We start from the raw sequence: 15,489 nt of genomic DNA, 5'->3' as shown, positions 1-15,489 counted from the left end.
TTCCTACCTGGGGGTCTTATTTGATACGAAGATGTGTTGGGCCCCACATTTGGCCAAGAAAAAGGGGGATATGTCCAGGGTAAATGCTTCTATCTTCAACTTTGCTTCTAAGTTGGGCAAAAAGCCAATTGTGGCCATGATGAAATTATATAACGCTAAATCCATAGCCACTGCAGTATACGGAAGTGAGATATGGGGCTACACAAATTGTGACCAACTTCAAATAGTAGAAAATAAATTTTTAAAGCGTCTGTTGTGTGTCCCTGGGAGCACACCGAATTTAGCTGCTCATGAAGAACTTGGCTGCTTGCATTTATCGGACATAGTTGGACTAAAACCGTTGTTGTGCTGGGTAAAACTGTGGTTAAGTGATGCAATCCCTCTGACCCACTTGATAGTGGAGGATCTCTTATCGCTTGACCACGCAATGCGAGTGCCCTGGCTTAAATATCTGAAATCTCAATTTTTGAAGCTTGGCCGAGTGAACTTGTTTGATAACCCGGGGGATATAGTTAAGGGTGATGTTGCTGCAATTAAGAGTGCTTTTTTCCTGAACCGTAATGCTGTAAGAGATGAAGTTGAGCTCTTGAAACCTAATGTTAGAACGTACATCATGTTGAGTACTTGTAATTCAATGGAATTGTATCTAACTTGCTCCTTCACCACCCATGAAAAATTTTTGCTGACCCGTTTCAGGTTTAACATCTTTCATCAGCTTTTAATTAGACCGAAGACGGACATTTTTAAGAAACCTGCAGCACCCTGTGGCTGCGACGGGAAGTCTCCACAGGATATGCTGCATTTTATATTTTTATGTACATTTTATGAATATCCCCGAAAGCGGTATTTGGTTACCCTTTTAAAGAAATTAAATTTTAACCAAATTAGACCCGCCCTTATGTATTTACAGTTGTTGCATCCTGATAGTGTTCTTCAGGTGTTAGAATTTTTAAAACTGACCATGAGACTAAGAAATTGTTTGGATGAGTAAATGTGCATTAACTGCAGTTTATGGCACTATCGCACTTTGTTTCGTATATTCTGTATTTGGACATTACTTGCACTTTTTATTCTGATTCTGTCAATGCACTTGTTTTTATGATATATTTGAGTTGTATTAATTTAAGATTGACTTTGTGATTATTGTGATGTTTTAATATGTTTTGTCTATTGTGTGTACTTTTATGGATTGCAATATATCCGAAATAAAGTCATTTTGAATTGAATTGAATTGAAAAAGAGATGCAGTTAATCTTATCAAAAGAAATTGCACAGCCTAGGTTAACCTAAAAATCTGCCATATTTACACATCAGAACCCATCTGGTTACATTTTTGCTTGAGAGACAGTATCATGTATAAACATAAGTATTTTATATTTTGTTCTTGTATTTAGGTAATTTTTAAGGTCCTGGATCCGGCAATCAAGGTTGAAGATCCGTACAGCACTGAAATCCAAGGTATACTGACATGGTATTGCTGTTGATGGAATATCAGTTGTCAGCACGCATGAATTTACCATGCATGCCTTGACCATGCATGTGATACATGTTGACTATCGCAACATATTGTATTATTTCATAGGTCTTTGCAACCCATTGTTTGTGGTAATAACTGATATTCATGTGTGTGTGTGCAAGGATGCATGCTCCCACATATACACACATGTATATTTGTCTTTTGGGGAACTCCCAAGCACCCCCATTTTAGTATTCATAAATATATATTTGTATATTTTAAGATATATATATAAATATATATATATATATATTCAATGAAAAAGACCAAAGGTTACAGGACATTATAGTTAGGATATGAAAAAAGAAAACCTTAGACATTCACTGAAAAAACCAAAGGTACAGGGTTGTTATAGTTGGGCTCAGGTTTTACTCCTACAAAACCAGTGAAATTCAGCATAACTCACGCCCCGCAATGCACTGCTTATGACCTCATATATTATATCACTTATTACATGGTCAGTGACAACACTGATGACATCTCAAATGACACCACTGATGACATTTAAGATGTATGGGTGAGTGACTGGTTGTGTGAATGTTTGTATTAGTCTGCCACTTAGTGTCTAAGTGACTGAATGGGTGAGTGACTGGTTGTGTGAATGTTTGTATTAGTCTGCCACTTAGTGTCTAAGTGACTGTATGGGTGTGTGAGTGGGTGTATAAGTGGCTGTATGGGTGATTGATTGGTTGTCTGAGTACCTGTATGATTGTCTGAGTGTATGTGTAGGTGGGTGAGGCTGTGTGTGACTGCTTGTATGGATGAGTGAGTGGGAGTCAGTGGCTGTATGGGTTAGTGAGTATATTTGTGAGGGGCTGTGTGGGTGAGTGAGTGGATGTGTCAGTGGTATATGAGTGAGTAACTGGGTATGTGACAGGCAGTATAGGTGAGTGATGGGGTATATGAGTGACTGTATAGGTGAGTGAGTGAAAGTGAGGGTGGCTGTGTGGGTGAGTGTGTGCTTATGTCAGTGACTGTATAGGTGAGTGAGTATGTATGAGTAAGTAAGTGAGTGCATGCATAACTGTGTGAGTGAGTAAGTGGCTGTGTGATTGGCTGTATGGGTGAGTGAGTAGGTGTGTTCGTAGCTCTAAGGGTTACTGACTCAGTGTGTGAGTGGCTGTATGGGTATATGAGTGGAAATGTCAGTGGCTGTATTAGTGAGTGGGTGTATGAATGGCTGTATGGGAGAGTGATTGGATGTGTGTGTAGATCTACGAATGAGTGAGTGGGTGTGTAAGTACTAGTATGGGTCTGTGAATGGGTTTGTGAATGGTTGTGTGGGAGTGCGAGTGGGAATATGAAAGGTTCTATAGAGGTGTGACTGGGTGCGTCTGTGATTTTGTGGTTGATGTCTTAAGTGATGTCATTTGAGGTTTCATCAGTCTTGTCATCAGTAATGTCACTGACCCTGTCATGAGTGATGTAGTATGTGAGGTCATAAGCAGTGCATTGTGGGGGTGCAAGTTATAGTTAGCTCAGCTAATTATAACTGCTAAATTTCACTGGTTTTGTACGAATGAAACTTGAGCCTAACTATAATGTCCCTGTAACCTTTGGTATATTCAGTAAATTTCTAAGGTTTTTTAAATTCCATTTCCTAACTATAACATCCCTGTAATTTTTGCTTTCTTCAGTGAACTGTTAAGGTTTTTTAAATGCTAATTAATAATGATGACGTCCCATGTAACCTTTGTTTTTTTCAGCGAATTTCTATGGGTTTTTAAGTAGTAATGGCGTTTGCAGAGTGGTGGAGAAAGGGGGCGGGCCTCTGACCAGCTCTCAGGAATCCTGCTCTATAGGACTAGAGAAAGTACCATGAGGGCTTCCTGGCCCCCAAAGTACCTCACCGTCCAAGAGGACTTCGTTCTCCAACCAGTACTGCAACAGGAGACGCGTTTGCAGAATGGTGGAGAAAGGGGGCGGTCCTCCAAAGTTCTCTTAGCAATCCCACTGTGTGGGACTTACTGGAGGTAACAGGAGGGGTTGTTCGCCCCCAAGGACCCTCAGTAGCCAAGGCGACTTAATTCCCCAACTAGTAGTGTGCCAGAAGGTGTGTTTGAAGTGTGGTAGAGAAAGGGGGCGGGCCACGAAGACCTCTCAGCAATACTGAAGTGTGGGACTTACTGAAGGTTACCAGATCTTGTGGCAGGCTGCTCATTGGCATCCTCATCCAATCCTGCTAAAATGATACTACCAGAGAGAACTCGTCCTCAAGACAAGGGGGTTCTTTCTAATCAAATCACTGGATAGAGACGGGCTCCAGGTAGAGTAAAATACCTTCAGGTAAACTAAAGGGGATGCCTTTAATAATGGGTACCTGCGGTGTAATTAACAATAAGCAAGGATGGATGTTGTTTAGGATCAATAACCTATTCATCCAGATTAGGCCAGCCTTTTTCTGCCCACACTCATACCAAACAGTGGTCAGGGGCGCTCATCAGGTCTAAGAGAGATCCCTAATTCTGAAAGATACCTCAGTCTTGAATACTTGTGTGGGGAAAGAAATACCCGTTCTCTGTGTAGGCTGTAAATGAGAAGTCTATTTAAAGATATTAGAGTTTTTTTTATATGTATAGCTGTCATATAAATAGTTGCATGTATCATGCATCATGCACTACAAAAAAAAACACAAAAGTGACGTACAATTAGCACAGCATGATAAACATTAATACTCCACACGTGGTTAGTGAATGGTGGACACACTCAAACATCTTGACACCTTCCCTAACTCTAGCTTATTCTCACCTCATGGTCTGGAGGGTGGTAGATACTCCCTGTAGTCACACACTAGTTGTCAGACACTGATAGTGAGAGATAAGTTCAAATGTGTTAACAGTATACCATACTGTCATTCATTCAGCTTGAAACCTTGCTATGCAGACTAGGGCATAAAGATATCTACCGTAGATATGAATTCCCTCCCGACTGGTACCAGAGAGTATATTCATGCATGGCAATCTATTCAATATAAAACTAACAGTTACAATTCATTGGTGGCAGAGGTACAATCATCCTCACCCGGAGAAACCGATTGATTATATTTTACAATCACACACATTCCTAATATCAGTCTACCTCACATAGCCCCAGGTTGACTAAGGAAGCCAAAGTGATGATCATAAGATAGGAAATTCCACTATATGTCCTTTGCATAGCTATCACCCATAGTAAGTCCACAGGAATTATGTGATTCTGAAGCTGTTTTTGCATAATTGTGGATTTGCCACATTTGCCACACAAGCCATACTCTGCTACATAATCTGCAGATTTTAACAATAAATGTTGTTTATTGCTCAAACGGATCAACAGTTACTAAAATGTTACAACATGTGTTAGCTTCCAATTGAAGGCCCTTTGCAAAGGTTAACTGGTCATTTTTCAGTTACTCATTTCTTTATTTGGTTGTTAAATTCGTACTATTGAGGGCAAAGTTTTCCCAGACAGAATTACCATGTATAAAAATTAAAAAATCATGAAGTAATTCTATCAAAAAATGTGTTGTGTTATGCCACATCATTTGCCTTTTTTACTACATAATTTATTCAACCCTGGCTCATAATTCTGTGCTCTCCTGCTGCATAATTCCAGTGGCCCTTCCCATAGTAAGGAGATTATGCTGCATTTACATTCCAAACCTCCTGATGAGTGTCACTTGGGCTGCTGTCACGACTGGAATTGTTGCCAACTGAGGCCTCACAAGACTTGCTTCATCAAGGGGTGTACCGGCATTGCCACCTATTGCGGCATCATCACCAGCCATAATCGTGTGAGAGAGAGGCGGGGACAGAGCTCTCTGAAAGTCTGTGAGTGGTGTGTGACGTATGCTGCACATGTGAATTAGTACTAGGTGTGTACCCTATGCTGCTTGCAGGGAGTTTGCACTTAGACGGGTCCTGTGATGAGTTAAAAAGATGCTTATCCAAAAGTTATAGGAAGCCGCCACCAAGGTGGTTTGCAAAAGCTCACTTTGCACTTATGCCACTGCATAAAAAAAAAAATTAGGCAGTAATTTAATTGTTCAATGGGTGTTACAATTATAAAACCATACAACGACAGGGGGAATTTTCTTCCATACTCCTTTTCACTATAATCAAGACTGGTGCTATTCACTATTCACCATTTTTGTTTAATTTTCTTTATTAGTTTTACAATTATTATGTATCACAACAATCAAATTATTCGTTTTCACATTTTCCATGTAATTACGCACCGTGGTGGTTGCGATAACATACGTACTTAACATCATGAAATACAATAAAGCAAAGAAAAGAACAAGAGAGGGGGGGAGATTGGTGCTAATCACTATTCACCATAGCACATTTATTTGTTCTACTTTGCTGTCATGATAACATTCTGATAGATTTACAGTTTTTTTGCTCACAATGTAAAGACATGTATGCATGTAGATCAGAATACTGGCCAGTTGTCAAATGTATGTACAACCAGTGTTTAATTTGAGCTGGTGGTTTCCGGTGCTCGGCACCTGCACATAATTGTCAACACCGGCAATTATAACATTCCACCACGTGGTGGCACTGTCTGTCTAATTTTGAAATATGCACAACAACAGTTGTTTAATAATTTAACAGAGATCCAAAATGACTAATACCTGCTACCCAAGCCAATCTTATAGCTTTGGGTGACATGGAAAAGTCTCAATTGTCATTTGTACGAATGTGAGGTTAGTGGTTGTATTGGTACTGTTGTTGGCAACGCTGGCGGGGCAATGGGTGGTGCAAGCTGCCCTGGCACTTATTTGTTTTAGGAATTAATCACTTAATGCAATATTGTGATGCTCTTGCATTTTTAGTTCACCTCTTACAACACACACATTATCTTCTAGCTCCTTGTCATAAAACTCTTCTTTACCAGTACAGCTGAGCTCTGCTATTGCAGTCTGTTCCATAAAGAGACCCCACTCACAGCTTCTATATTATTGTAACACAAGATGTTGCTTCATTGTGAGGTTTTCTTTCTAGGACCCCTGGGAGCAGCATACTCAATGTCACTGAACTCTTACCAAACACTTACCCTAACAAAAAGCCAGACCTACTAACTTTGCAAAAAAGTTGTGGCGGAAGTTACAGCTCTTCCTCTTCACATTTTATGTATAGTGTGGAAACCTCTTTCTGGTAAGAGGCTTGGGCTCAGCAGTGTCGGGTGCAAGGCTCTACGTCTTACCAGGTGCACAGCCCAGCGTCCGTCAGTGCGCAGACTCCGTAGGGCTTCAGCAAACGTCACAGGCAGAAATCTTTTTGACACATCCCGTGTGATTATCCATCATTGAAAGATATGTGTAGTATCTATATTTATGTCTCTGCGTCTCACTCTCTTTCCTGATATATCCCTCATTGATTGTTCCATGTGGTTCCTGTCACTCAAGAATCACCCCTACCTCGCACTCCTTTATATTTTCATTAAAAAGTGACTCCAATCAGGTAAATATATTCATTCTGTTTTATTTTCAATTTTCATCATTATTTTTAGTATTCATGATTTCTTCCTTGTATATTGTTATCATATCACATTGTAATCATTATTATATCTCCCAATGCATTTCAAGCAATAATGCCCTTCCTCAGGGGATTCTTTCTCTTTGTTCGAGTGTCAATAACTTTCGAAATAAAGTTGTACTTCGAAATCCCGATCTGAGTGACTCGCGGTCTTCTCATATCGGTATTCTTTCAATGGTGTTTTCAGGAGTGCGAGGTAGGGGTGATTCTTGAGTGACAGGAACCACATGGAACAATCATAATACTATCCTATTGCTCAGTAGGGTAACCGACCTACGCACCACCGAAACAATTGAAACAAATCTCAAATAATCAAAAATACACCATCGAATTTACACACGAGTGCGGAATCACATTCCAATTGGTTTTAACGATATCCCTCATTGATACATGTGTCTAATGTCTTTGGGCCCGATTCACAGAACTAACTTAAGACAAAATCCTAAACGTACTACCATTTTGGTATTCACAGAAGACACTTACTTATTTTGGTATTCACAGAAGGCACTTACTCATTTATGAGTAAGTGCCTTCTGTGAATACCAAAATGGTAGTAAGTTTAGGATTTTGTCTTGAGTTAGTTCTGTGAATCGGGCCCAATATGTATGTCTCTGCATATCACTCTCTTCCGTGATATATCCATCATTGATACATATGTCTCGTGTCTCTATGTATGTCTCTGGGTATCACTCTCTTCGTGTTCACTCTTGCTCCGCTTCGCCTCAGTAACTGTAACAGTAACTTTGCCTTTTCTCTCTTCTTCCCACCAGAGCTTCTTCAGATCACCAACCTGAGGATAAACTTCACCAAGCTGCACACCCTGGGCGACAACCTGCTGGACCAGCGGGTGGAAGTGCTCCAAAAGTACTACTACTCGGTGTACGAGCTGGTGGTGCGGGGCAGCTGCTTCTGCTACGGCCACGCCTCTGAGTGCTCGCCTGTCGAGGGCGTGGCAGGCGGGGTGGAGGGCATGGTAAGGCAGGAGTCCTATGTGCTTACCTTCAGTTGCATCCTCTGGGCACTAGAGGCAGTGTTGACACTGGGAGGCTGGAATCAAATCCTACAATATGTGCAGAATAGGTAACTTAGCCAGAATATTTTAGAACGGAATTAGAAAGGTAGCTTTACCAAATGTATACTTTCCCAAATATTCAAGTACTAGAGTTAGAATATTGAGTTAGCCTCGAATCTGACCTTGGGGAAATGTACACTTTCTCCAAATGTTCTGGGACTGGGACTACAAGATTAAAAGGGCTTGAGACACTTTTCGGCATAGGCCCTGGAAGTAGGGGTTGTGGGGGTACCCCAGCATTCCCCAAAATAACCCTGCTGGAATTCAGAAGGTGAATGAGCCATAAAGATGCCTTTAAATGTTGTCTTTATCTTGCCACATTTGTTGGGCATTGAAAGACAGAGGTCAAATGTCTTTAGACAAATTCCTGCTTATTCCTTTAAGTGTTCACTTTCATCCTCTGGAAACAAAATGCGAGAATTTTGTAAAGTGAAATATGCGGAAAACTTGCTGCAGTAAAGGAAACGTGAAAGGGAAGGTTGTAGTTTGTCTTTTTTGCTCTAAAACAACATTTAAACACCTTCAAACGGGCTGTATAAATAATTCAGGATATATCAGCAGTTAAGAAGGCACAAATGAAGAACTTTTTGTAATTATAAAGAGTGTCAGAAACCAAAATTTTTAATAAGATCTAAACAAATCATTACACTTTACTTAGTGATGTGCAAATGATAATTATTATAGTTAAGCACCGATTTTCACACATTGTCCTTTGTGTGTTATAAAGTTTTAATAGCACATTGAGGGGGAGATTTATTACTTTTTTGCGCAGCGCCGCAGCCGTAAATGCTGCGCCACACTGCGTGAAAAGGAGCGAGGAGGAGAGCGGCAAATTTACTAAAATAAGGCACTCCCCTCCCCTCTACCTAGCGCCGGCGCTGAAATCAGCTTCCGTGCACCACAGACCACATTTGCGCGAGGGTGCAACGGTGTCTTTGTGAGCTTAGCATAGGTGTTGTACTGGAAGGGTAACCTTCCAGAACAAAAATACTATGCTGAGACTCACTTCAAACCTTTTCCCTCTTTGTGTGCGTGCTGTACAGTGCAGCACACACTCACAGTTGGAAAAGGATGGGGACATTAAGGGCCAGATGTAGGTCGGTCGGTAACGGACGAAAATCGGTATTTTCGGCTGTTACCGACCGGTATTGCAGAAATGGTATGTAGGGCCCTTAATTTTACAGAATCGGTAAATGTACCGATCGGTAAATTTACCGATTCTGTAAAATACCGAATCGGTATTTTTACCGATTCGGTAAATTTGAAATGTAGGTGGGACTCTTCTGAGTCCCACAAGCCTTACCGAATCGGTATTTTACCATCAAATCCAATTTGATGGTAAAATACCGATTCCGGTGTGCATGCACATGTGTGCATGCACACCTCTGCCATATGACAGGCAGACCTGCCCTTGGGGCATGTATACCTGCCACATGGCACCCGAGCCTATTTTTGGGGTGCCAGAGGGTGTCAAAGTGACACCCCCTGCACCCTTGCTAAAATCGGTAATTACCGATTCTGTAATTACAGATTCGGTATTGGCCATTGATTCCTATGGGCTTCACAGCCCATAGGAATCAATAGGAAATACCGATTCGGTATTTCCAGATTCGGTAAATACCGAATCTTAAAGATTCGGTATTTACACATCTGGAAATACCTACATCTCCCCCCTTCATATTTACCACTTCTTAAATACCGAATCGGTAAAATTAGGTATTTAAGAAGTGGTAAATAAGAATTACCTACATCGGGCCCCTAATCATATACCCTTCCTTGTGCCTGATGTAAAAGGGTAAAAGGTAAGAGGTGCCTACAAGGGATTTGATTTGTAGCAAGACTTGTATTAGTATACAGTTGTTTAAAGGGTTAGCCCTTATGGAACAATCACCAAAGTGTCATTAGACAACATCAATCAATGAAATTTCTTAGCATAGACAACACGGGAGGACCTAATAGTTTGAAAATATAGATTTTTATGTATAGTAAGCAATATAAAAGTAGTGCAAACCAATGAAGTGAATCAGCATGTAGTCATGGAAAGAAGTAAAAACAAATTAGCCTAGCAGTACATGACAAAAACAAACTATTCCAACTTAATCATAGGCAACAAATCTCAAAATGAGAATATGTATCGCTCTGGAATAAGAACATTTCCTAGGAATAGAAGGTGGAGTCGACGTTTCGGTCTTTGCGGCTGCAGTCCATCAGACCATCTTCAGGACGGTGATTAAAGCTGAAAAAAGACTCCTATAGGAACATAATACAATATGTTACCAAAAGATTGTAAACATAATTGTGTTGCCAAAAGTGCATCAAGAAACTAGGAAACCTGTGTGAAAAGCAAAAAAAAAACAAAAAGTGATTATTCACAATAGTAATCACAAAGTGCAATTAACTGGTTTGTGCACAACCCAGGTGTAAAAGGGTGCACTTTTCTGACACAAAGCCCAGTTTATTTTGTTTAATAAATGCGTTTAGCGTCAGAAATCTTGGGCTTCATTTATGAGGCCCTACCGGCAATATTGACCGCAGGAATGTCATTTTTTTGACGTTGCAGTGGCGCAAAATGTCACTGGCATATTTATGAGGCCACGTAAAGCCACGTTACGTGGCATTTCATGGCCTTATAAATATCTGCCCCTTTCACGCAGAAAACTGCGGGAAAGAGGCGTGCCAAAGGTGTTGCTGGGGGTGTTCCCAGCAACATCATAATTTGTTGGCATTTCCCCAGATTTACGAGAAATCGTAAGTCTGAGGCAGCGCCAAAAATGTACACCTCCTCAGGGCAGGCGTGAGGGAGAAACATCTTTATTTCTCCTCGTTTTCCCTTTTCTATGTGTGCTACATTCTGCAGCACACCTAGAAAGAGGAAAAAGCCTCTTGTGATTGTTTTTGTGCAGGAAGGTTTCCATTCCTGCACTAAAATAATCATCCCTGCAACGCAGGCACCCCTGCACCATGGCGCAAAGGTGCCTGCACTGGCGCCCGGCAGCCCATTGTGCGCCGGCACAGGAGAAAAGGACAGGAATGCGCCGTATCTAATAGATACTGCGCATCCCTGCCCTTTTCTTTTGCCATAAGGTAGTGCAGCAGCAAGGCCTCCTGCGCTGCCTTATGACAAAAAAATGGTAAATGAGGCACCTTCGGTGCTTGCATGGGAACACCCATGCTCCACCCATGGTACAGCCCCCTGGTGCTAAGTAATGCACGTCATTCCCAGCACTAACTAGCTCTGGAAAGTAAATCGTGAAAGAAAGATTTTGCGCAAATTTGCATCACTTGTGTGACGCAAATACAGCGTAAAATCTTAGTAAATCTCCCCCTTCGTGTCCTTTTCAATTAAATATGTGCTGTCTTTGAATGACTGTGAACTTCCACACCGTGCTTTAGTAATATGTTTATGACCATGTGGCCAAAAATTCATACCAGCAGGCTACCTACCACCCCTTTACCACTCTCCTGCTGGGGTGACTTAGGTAAAATTGATGACAGCACCCCACTTTGAGATTTGTTCCCACTTCTTTTGGGGTAAATCTACATTTTTTAAGACTGGAATTAAAAGGATAAATTCCAACCACAGCTGCTTTTTGCAGGAAAGCCCCGCCCGTAGAGGTTTAACTGCAGGAAATGATCAAGTGCATGGCGAGAACTCTGGGGCATATTACCAAGGGGGCGATATTTATCGCTAAATAGGCTTAGCGACGTTTTTTTTATCGCTGAGCATCGCCGGAATTTATCGCTGAGATAACTTGCTATTAGCAGCGTTTATCTCCAAAGCGATAAATGTTCCGGCGATAGCGGCGAAATGCGTGAATATCGCTGAGAATACAGCGATATTCACGCATTAGCGACGAAATGCTCTTAGCCATTTTATCCACCTCCCATTGGATAACATGGCTAAGAACTGGTCTGGTCAGGTGTTAGTTTTTTCCATTGTTACGCTTGCTTTGCTAATAGGCGATAGCGACGTTAGCGACTGCTTTCAGTCGCTAACGGGTTGGGTACACCCACTTTGCATGTCATTAGCGATAAACATCTGTGACATGCAAAGTGGGCCCCAAACCGCTCGCTATCGCCTACAAGCTGTTGCTAACTGCTGTTAGCGACAGCTTGCTAATAGGGCGATATAATTATCGCCGCTTAGCGGCCGGAAACGGCCGCTAAATCGGCGATAATTGCCTATCGACCACCTTGGTAATATGCCGCTCTGTGTTTATATTGATTCATCAGATTCGGCTAGTACACAAATTTACAAAGATTGGAAAATGAAACAAAGGTGCATATTTACAAGGGGCCATCGCCAGCAGAACGCTACTTTTAGGAACGTTCTGGTGGCAATATCCCCTTCTTATTTACAAGGCAGCATTAAGCCACTTAACGTGACTTGTAAATTAGGCCCCTTTTCACGCTTCACTTAGTGTGAAAGGGGCGGGCAGTGGGTGCTGCAGTGGACGTTCCGCCGTAACACCCACTTCTTTTTGACGCTGACCCATATTTACAAGGATGGGGCAGCGCCAAAAACTAAGGCCAGGTAAAGCCTGGTCTTACGATGCTGATATGAGGAGAAATTATTAATTTCTCCTAGTTTTTTTCCTCTTTAATGTGTGTGCTGACAGCAAATCGCCATTATTGATTGTTTATGTGCAGGAAGGTGTCCTCCTGCACATATAAAATCGTCCATGCAGCGCAGGCACCCTTGCAACATGGCATTGTAGTGCCTGCGCAGGTGCAAGGCAGCTTTTTTAGCATTAGGGGAAACGCGGGGATGCGCCGTATTTTGGTAAATACGGCGCAACCCTGCGTTTAAAAAATGTTAGAGCGCTGCGTTTCCAATTTTGGATTAACACTACATTCGGACATTTTATTATAAATATCCGCCAGTGTGTCCAGGTGACACAAGACCCTTTTGTAAGCCCCCACTCCATACGCCAGTCCTTGTGGGTTCCCCTTCATTCATTAAGTACTGGCACCCCGTGTCAGGGAGAAGGTTTTGGGTGTGGAAAGTGCTTGTTTAATTGAAAGCGCGTGACTCAGAGAGCGGATTAAATACATTGCTGGGAACAACTCGTGAGAAATAAACGGATTATACGATCAGATGTGATGAGCCTGAGAGTGGTTCACAGCGCGAGCTCGACCGGGCTCCCAGACATTCCACAGCAGCCTCATGCTGACCATGGGTCAGGCAGGTCAGGCATCCTGGGTGAACGGCCTGAGGCGTGGTCAGGCCCGGAGGGCTGGGGCCGGGTCAGCTGCATATCAGGAAGGAACGCATGGGACTGAATCTACTTCCGCTCTAGGCGTCTATTTGTGTTCTAGTCTGTGGGGAAATCTCAAAGGGCCATATGTATCAAGGCCAAATGGGTTTGCAAACGCAGAAATTCGCAGAATTTCGGCGTTTGTGAACCCATTTTCGCAAAATGGTATGTATCAAACAATTTGGGTGCAAAATAAGGAATCGCAAAATTTGCCATTCCTTATTTTGCGATGGCATTCAAGGAATCGCAAATTTTGCGATTCCTTAAATGCAATGTATCAAGGAAAAAATAATTCCAAAATGCCCTTACGGAATCGCAAATTACCACCAACTTCTAGTTGGTGGTAAGTTGCGAATTCTTTTAAAAAAGCATTTTTTTGAAAATCCAATGGTGCCATGTATGTGCGCCATATGCGCACACATGTCATTTTCAGGGGTGCAGCAGGGTGTTCTTGAGACACCCCTGCACCCTTGAAATTATTCTCAATTTGCAATTAGCAAATTGCGAATCGCAAATTGAGAATAATTTCCCATTCATTCCTATGGGCCTCCTGGCCCATAGAAATGAATGGGAAATTATTCCTTAATTGTGATTAGCAATTTGCTAATCGCAATTAAGGAATTTTAAGGAATCGCTAAAAAATAGCGAATTTCTTCATACATACCATTTTGCGATTTCTAAATAGCGATTCCATAAAAATCGCTATTAAGGAATCGCAAAAGGGTATGTTGATACATATGGCCCAAAATGTCTCCAGAGGCCAGTGAACTCTGGGTTGATTCTGTCTAGGGAAGTGATTCCCACATTAGGGAGAGTTGTAATGAAAAGTGTCCTTCTGTCTTACAAGATGGCGTCTCTCTTCCAGATTCATGGCAGGTGCGTGTGTAAGCACCACACGAAAGGCCTCAACTGTGAACTCTGCAAAGATTTCTACCACGACCTGCCCTGGAGGCCAGCGGAGCCGGACAACCCGCACACCTGCAAACGTAAGCGAGTGCCGTGGTCTGCGGCACACAGGTGCCACCGGATAGGTGCCTTGGCCAGGGTGGAGGGTAGATGTACACTGGGCAGGACTCCGGTGTGTGTGGTACACTGCACTGCCCCCAGAAAACGACCAGATGACGTGTCTTAGAGCTCAGGGGTGTTGTGTAGGCTCCAGAAGACACGGGGTGGTTGGTGCAGGTGTGATGGGACATGTTGGTGACACATTGTGGTCAATAGTGGTTCAATGTTGGTGAGAAGATGTTTGTCTTCCTAGTAGAGGCGCGTGCATGTTGTGTTTGACAGCTGTAGTCCACTGGCATTGGGTTCTGGTTGTTAAGGATGCGTGCATTGCTCGGGTGAAGTGATTGCGGTAGGACTGATGCTGATGAGCAACACGTTTCGCATCCCAGTGCGTCCCTCTCATCCTGAGATGGGCCTGGGGCAGAAGATACGGATGGAGGCATTGTGCATCAGGAACCAGAACGCTGCAGTTTGTTGCTAGGCCGGTGCCTTATGGGAGCCCATGATTTCTGGTTTGCACGCCAGCGGAGCCTACTTGCTGATGGGGGGTGTCTTCGTCATCACTCTAAGATTTGATGGAAGAGGAGGTTCTGTTGATGAGGTAGTTCCTTAAAAGCAGAGTCCTGCCTCCGAGCAATCACATTTCGTGTGGCGCCGACAAGCCAGAGAATGTCTAGGCTAAGCTTGAAGTGGAGTGCGTGGTGCACCAACCAGAGTATAGCCGGGCTTGGTTTGAGGTGGACTCTGCTCTAGACCGACCAGGGGTTGGCCTTGCTTGGTTCGGGGTGGACCCTGCATTAACCAACCAGAGGATGGCTGGGTTTGGTTCAGGGTGGATTCTGCTTTAGACCAACCAGAGGATGGTTTGGCTTGGTTCAGGGGGGACTCCGTGGTGGAACTACCATGGGATGGCTGGGCTTGGTCCATGGTGGACCCTTTTTTAGACCAACCATGGGATGTCCGGGCTTGGTTCAGAGTGTACTCTGTGGTGGACCAACCACCGGATCACTGTGCTTGGTTTGGAGTGGACTCTGGTGGACTAACCAGGGGATGGCCATGCTTGGTTTAGGGTCTACACTGCTTTAGGCCAACCGGAGGATGACTGGGCTTGGTTTGGGGTGA

The 15,489-nt window shown here is 42.8% G+C and overlaps 1 protein-coding gene across 1 annotated transcript in view; it reads left to right on the top strand.

The window, feature by feature from the left end:
* LOC144782452 (laminin subunit beta-1-like) overlaps positions 1-15,489 on the top strand; it is a 385,361-nt gene that overhangs the window by 170,868 nt on the left and 199,004 nt on the right. The window contains exons 7-9 of the mRNA XM_078661828.1: positions 1,395-1,458; positions 7,803-8,005; positions 14,228-14,348. Coding sequence (XP_078517954.1) covers positions 1,395-1,458; positions 7,803-8,005; positions 14,228-14,348 — 388 coding nt within the window. The remainder of the gene's footprint in view (positions 1-1,394; positions 1,459-7,802; positions 8,006-14,227; positions 14,349-15,489) is intronic.

The sequence above is a fragment of the Lissotriton helveticus genome, chromosome 9 (assembly GCF_964261635.1).
Source record: "Lissotriton helveticus chromosome 9, aLisHel1.1, whole genome shotgun sequence".
Taxonomy (NCBI): Eukaryota; Metazoa; Chordata; class Amphibia; order Caudata; family Salamandridae; genus Lissotriton; species Lissotriton helveticus.
This window is presented reverse-complemented; position numbering and strand designations above follow the sequence as displayed.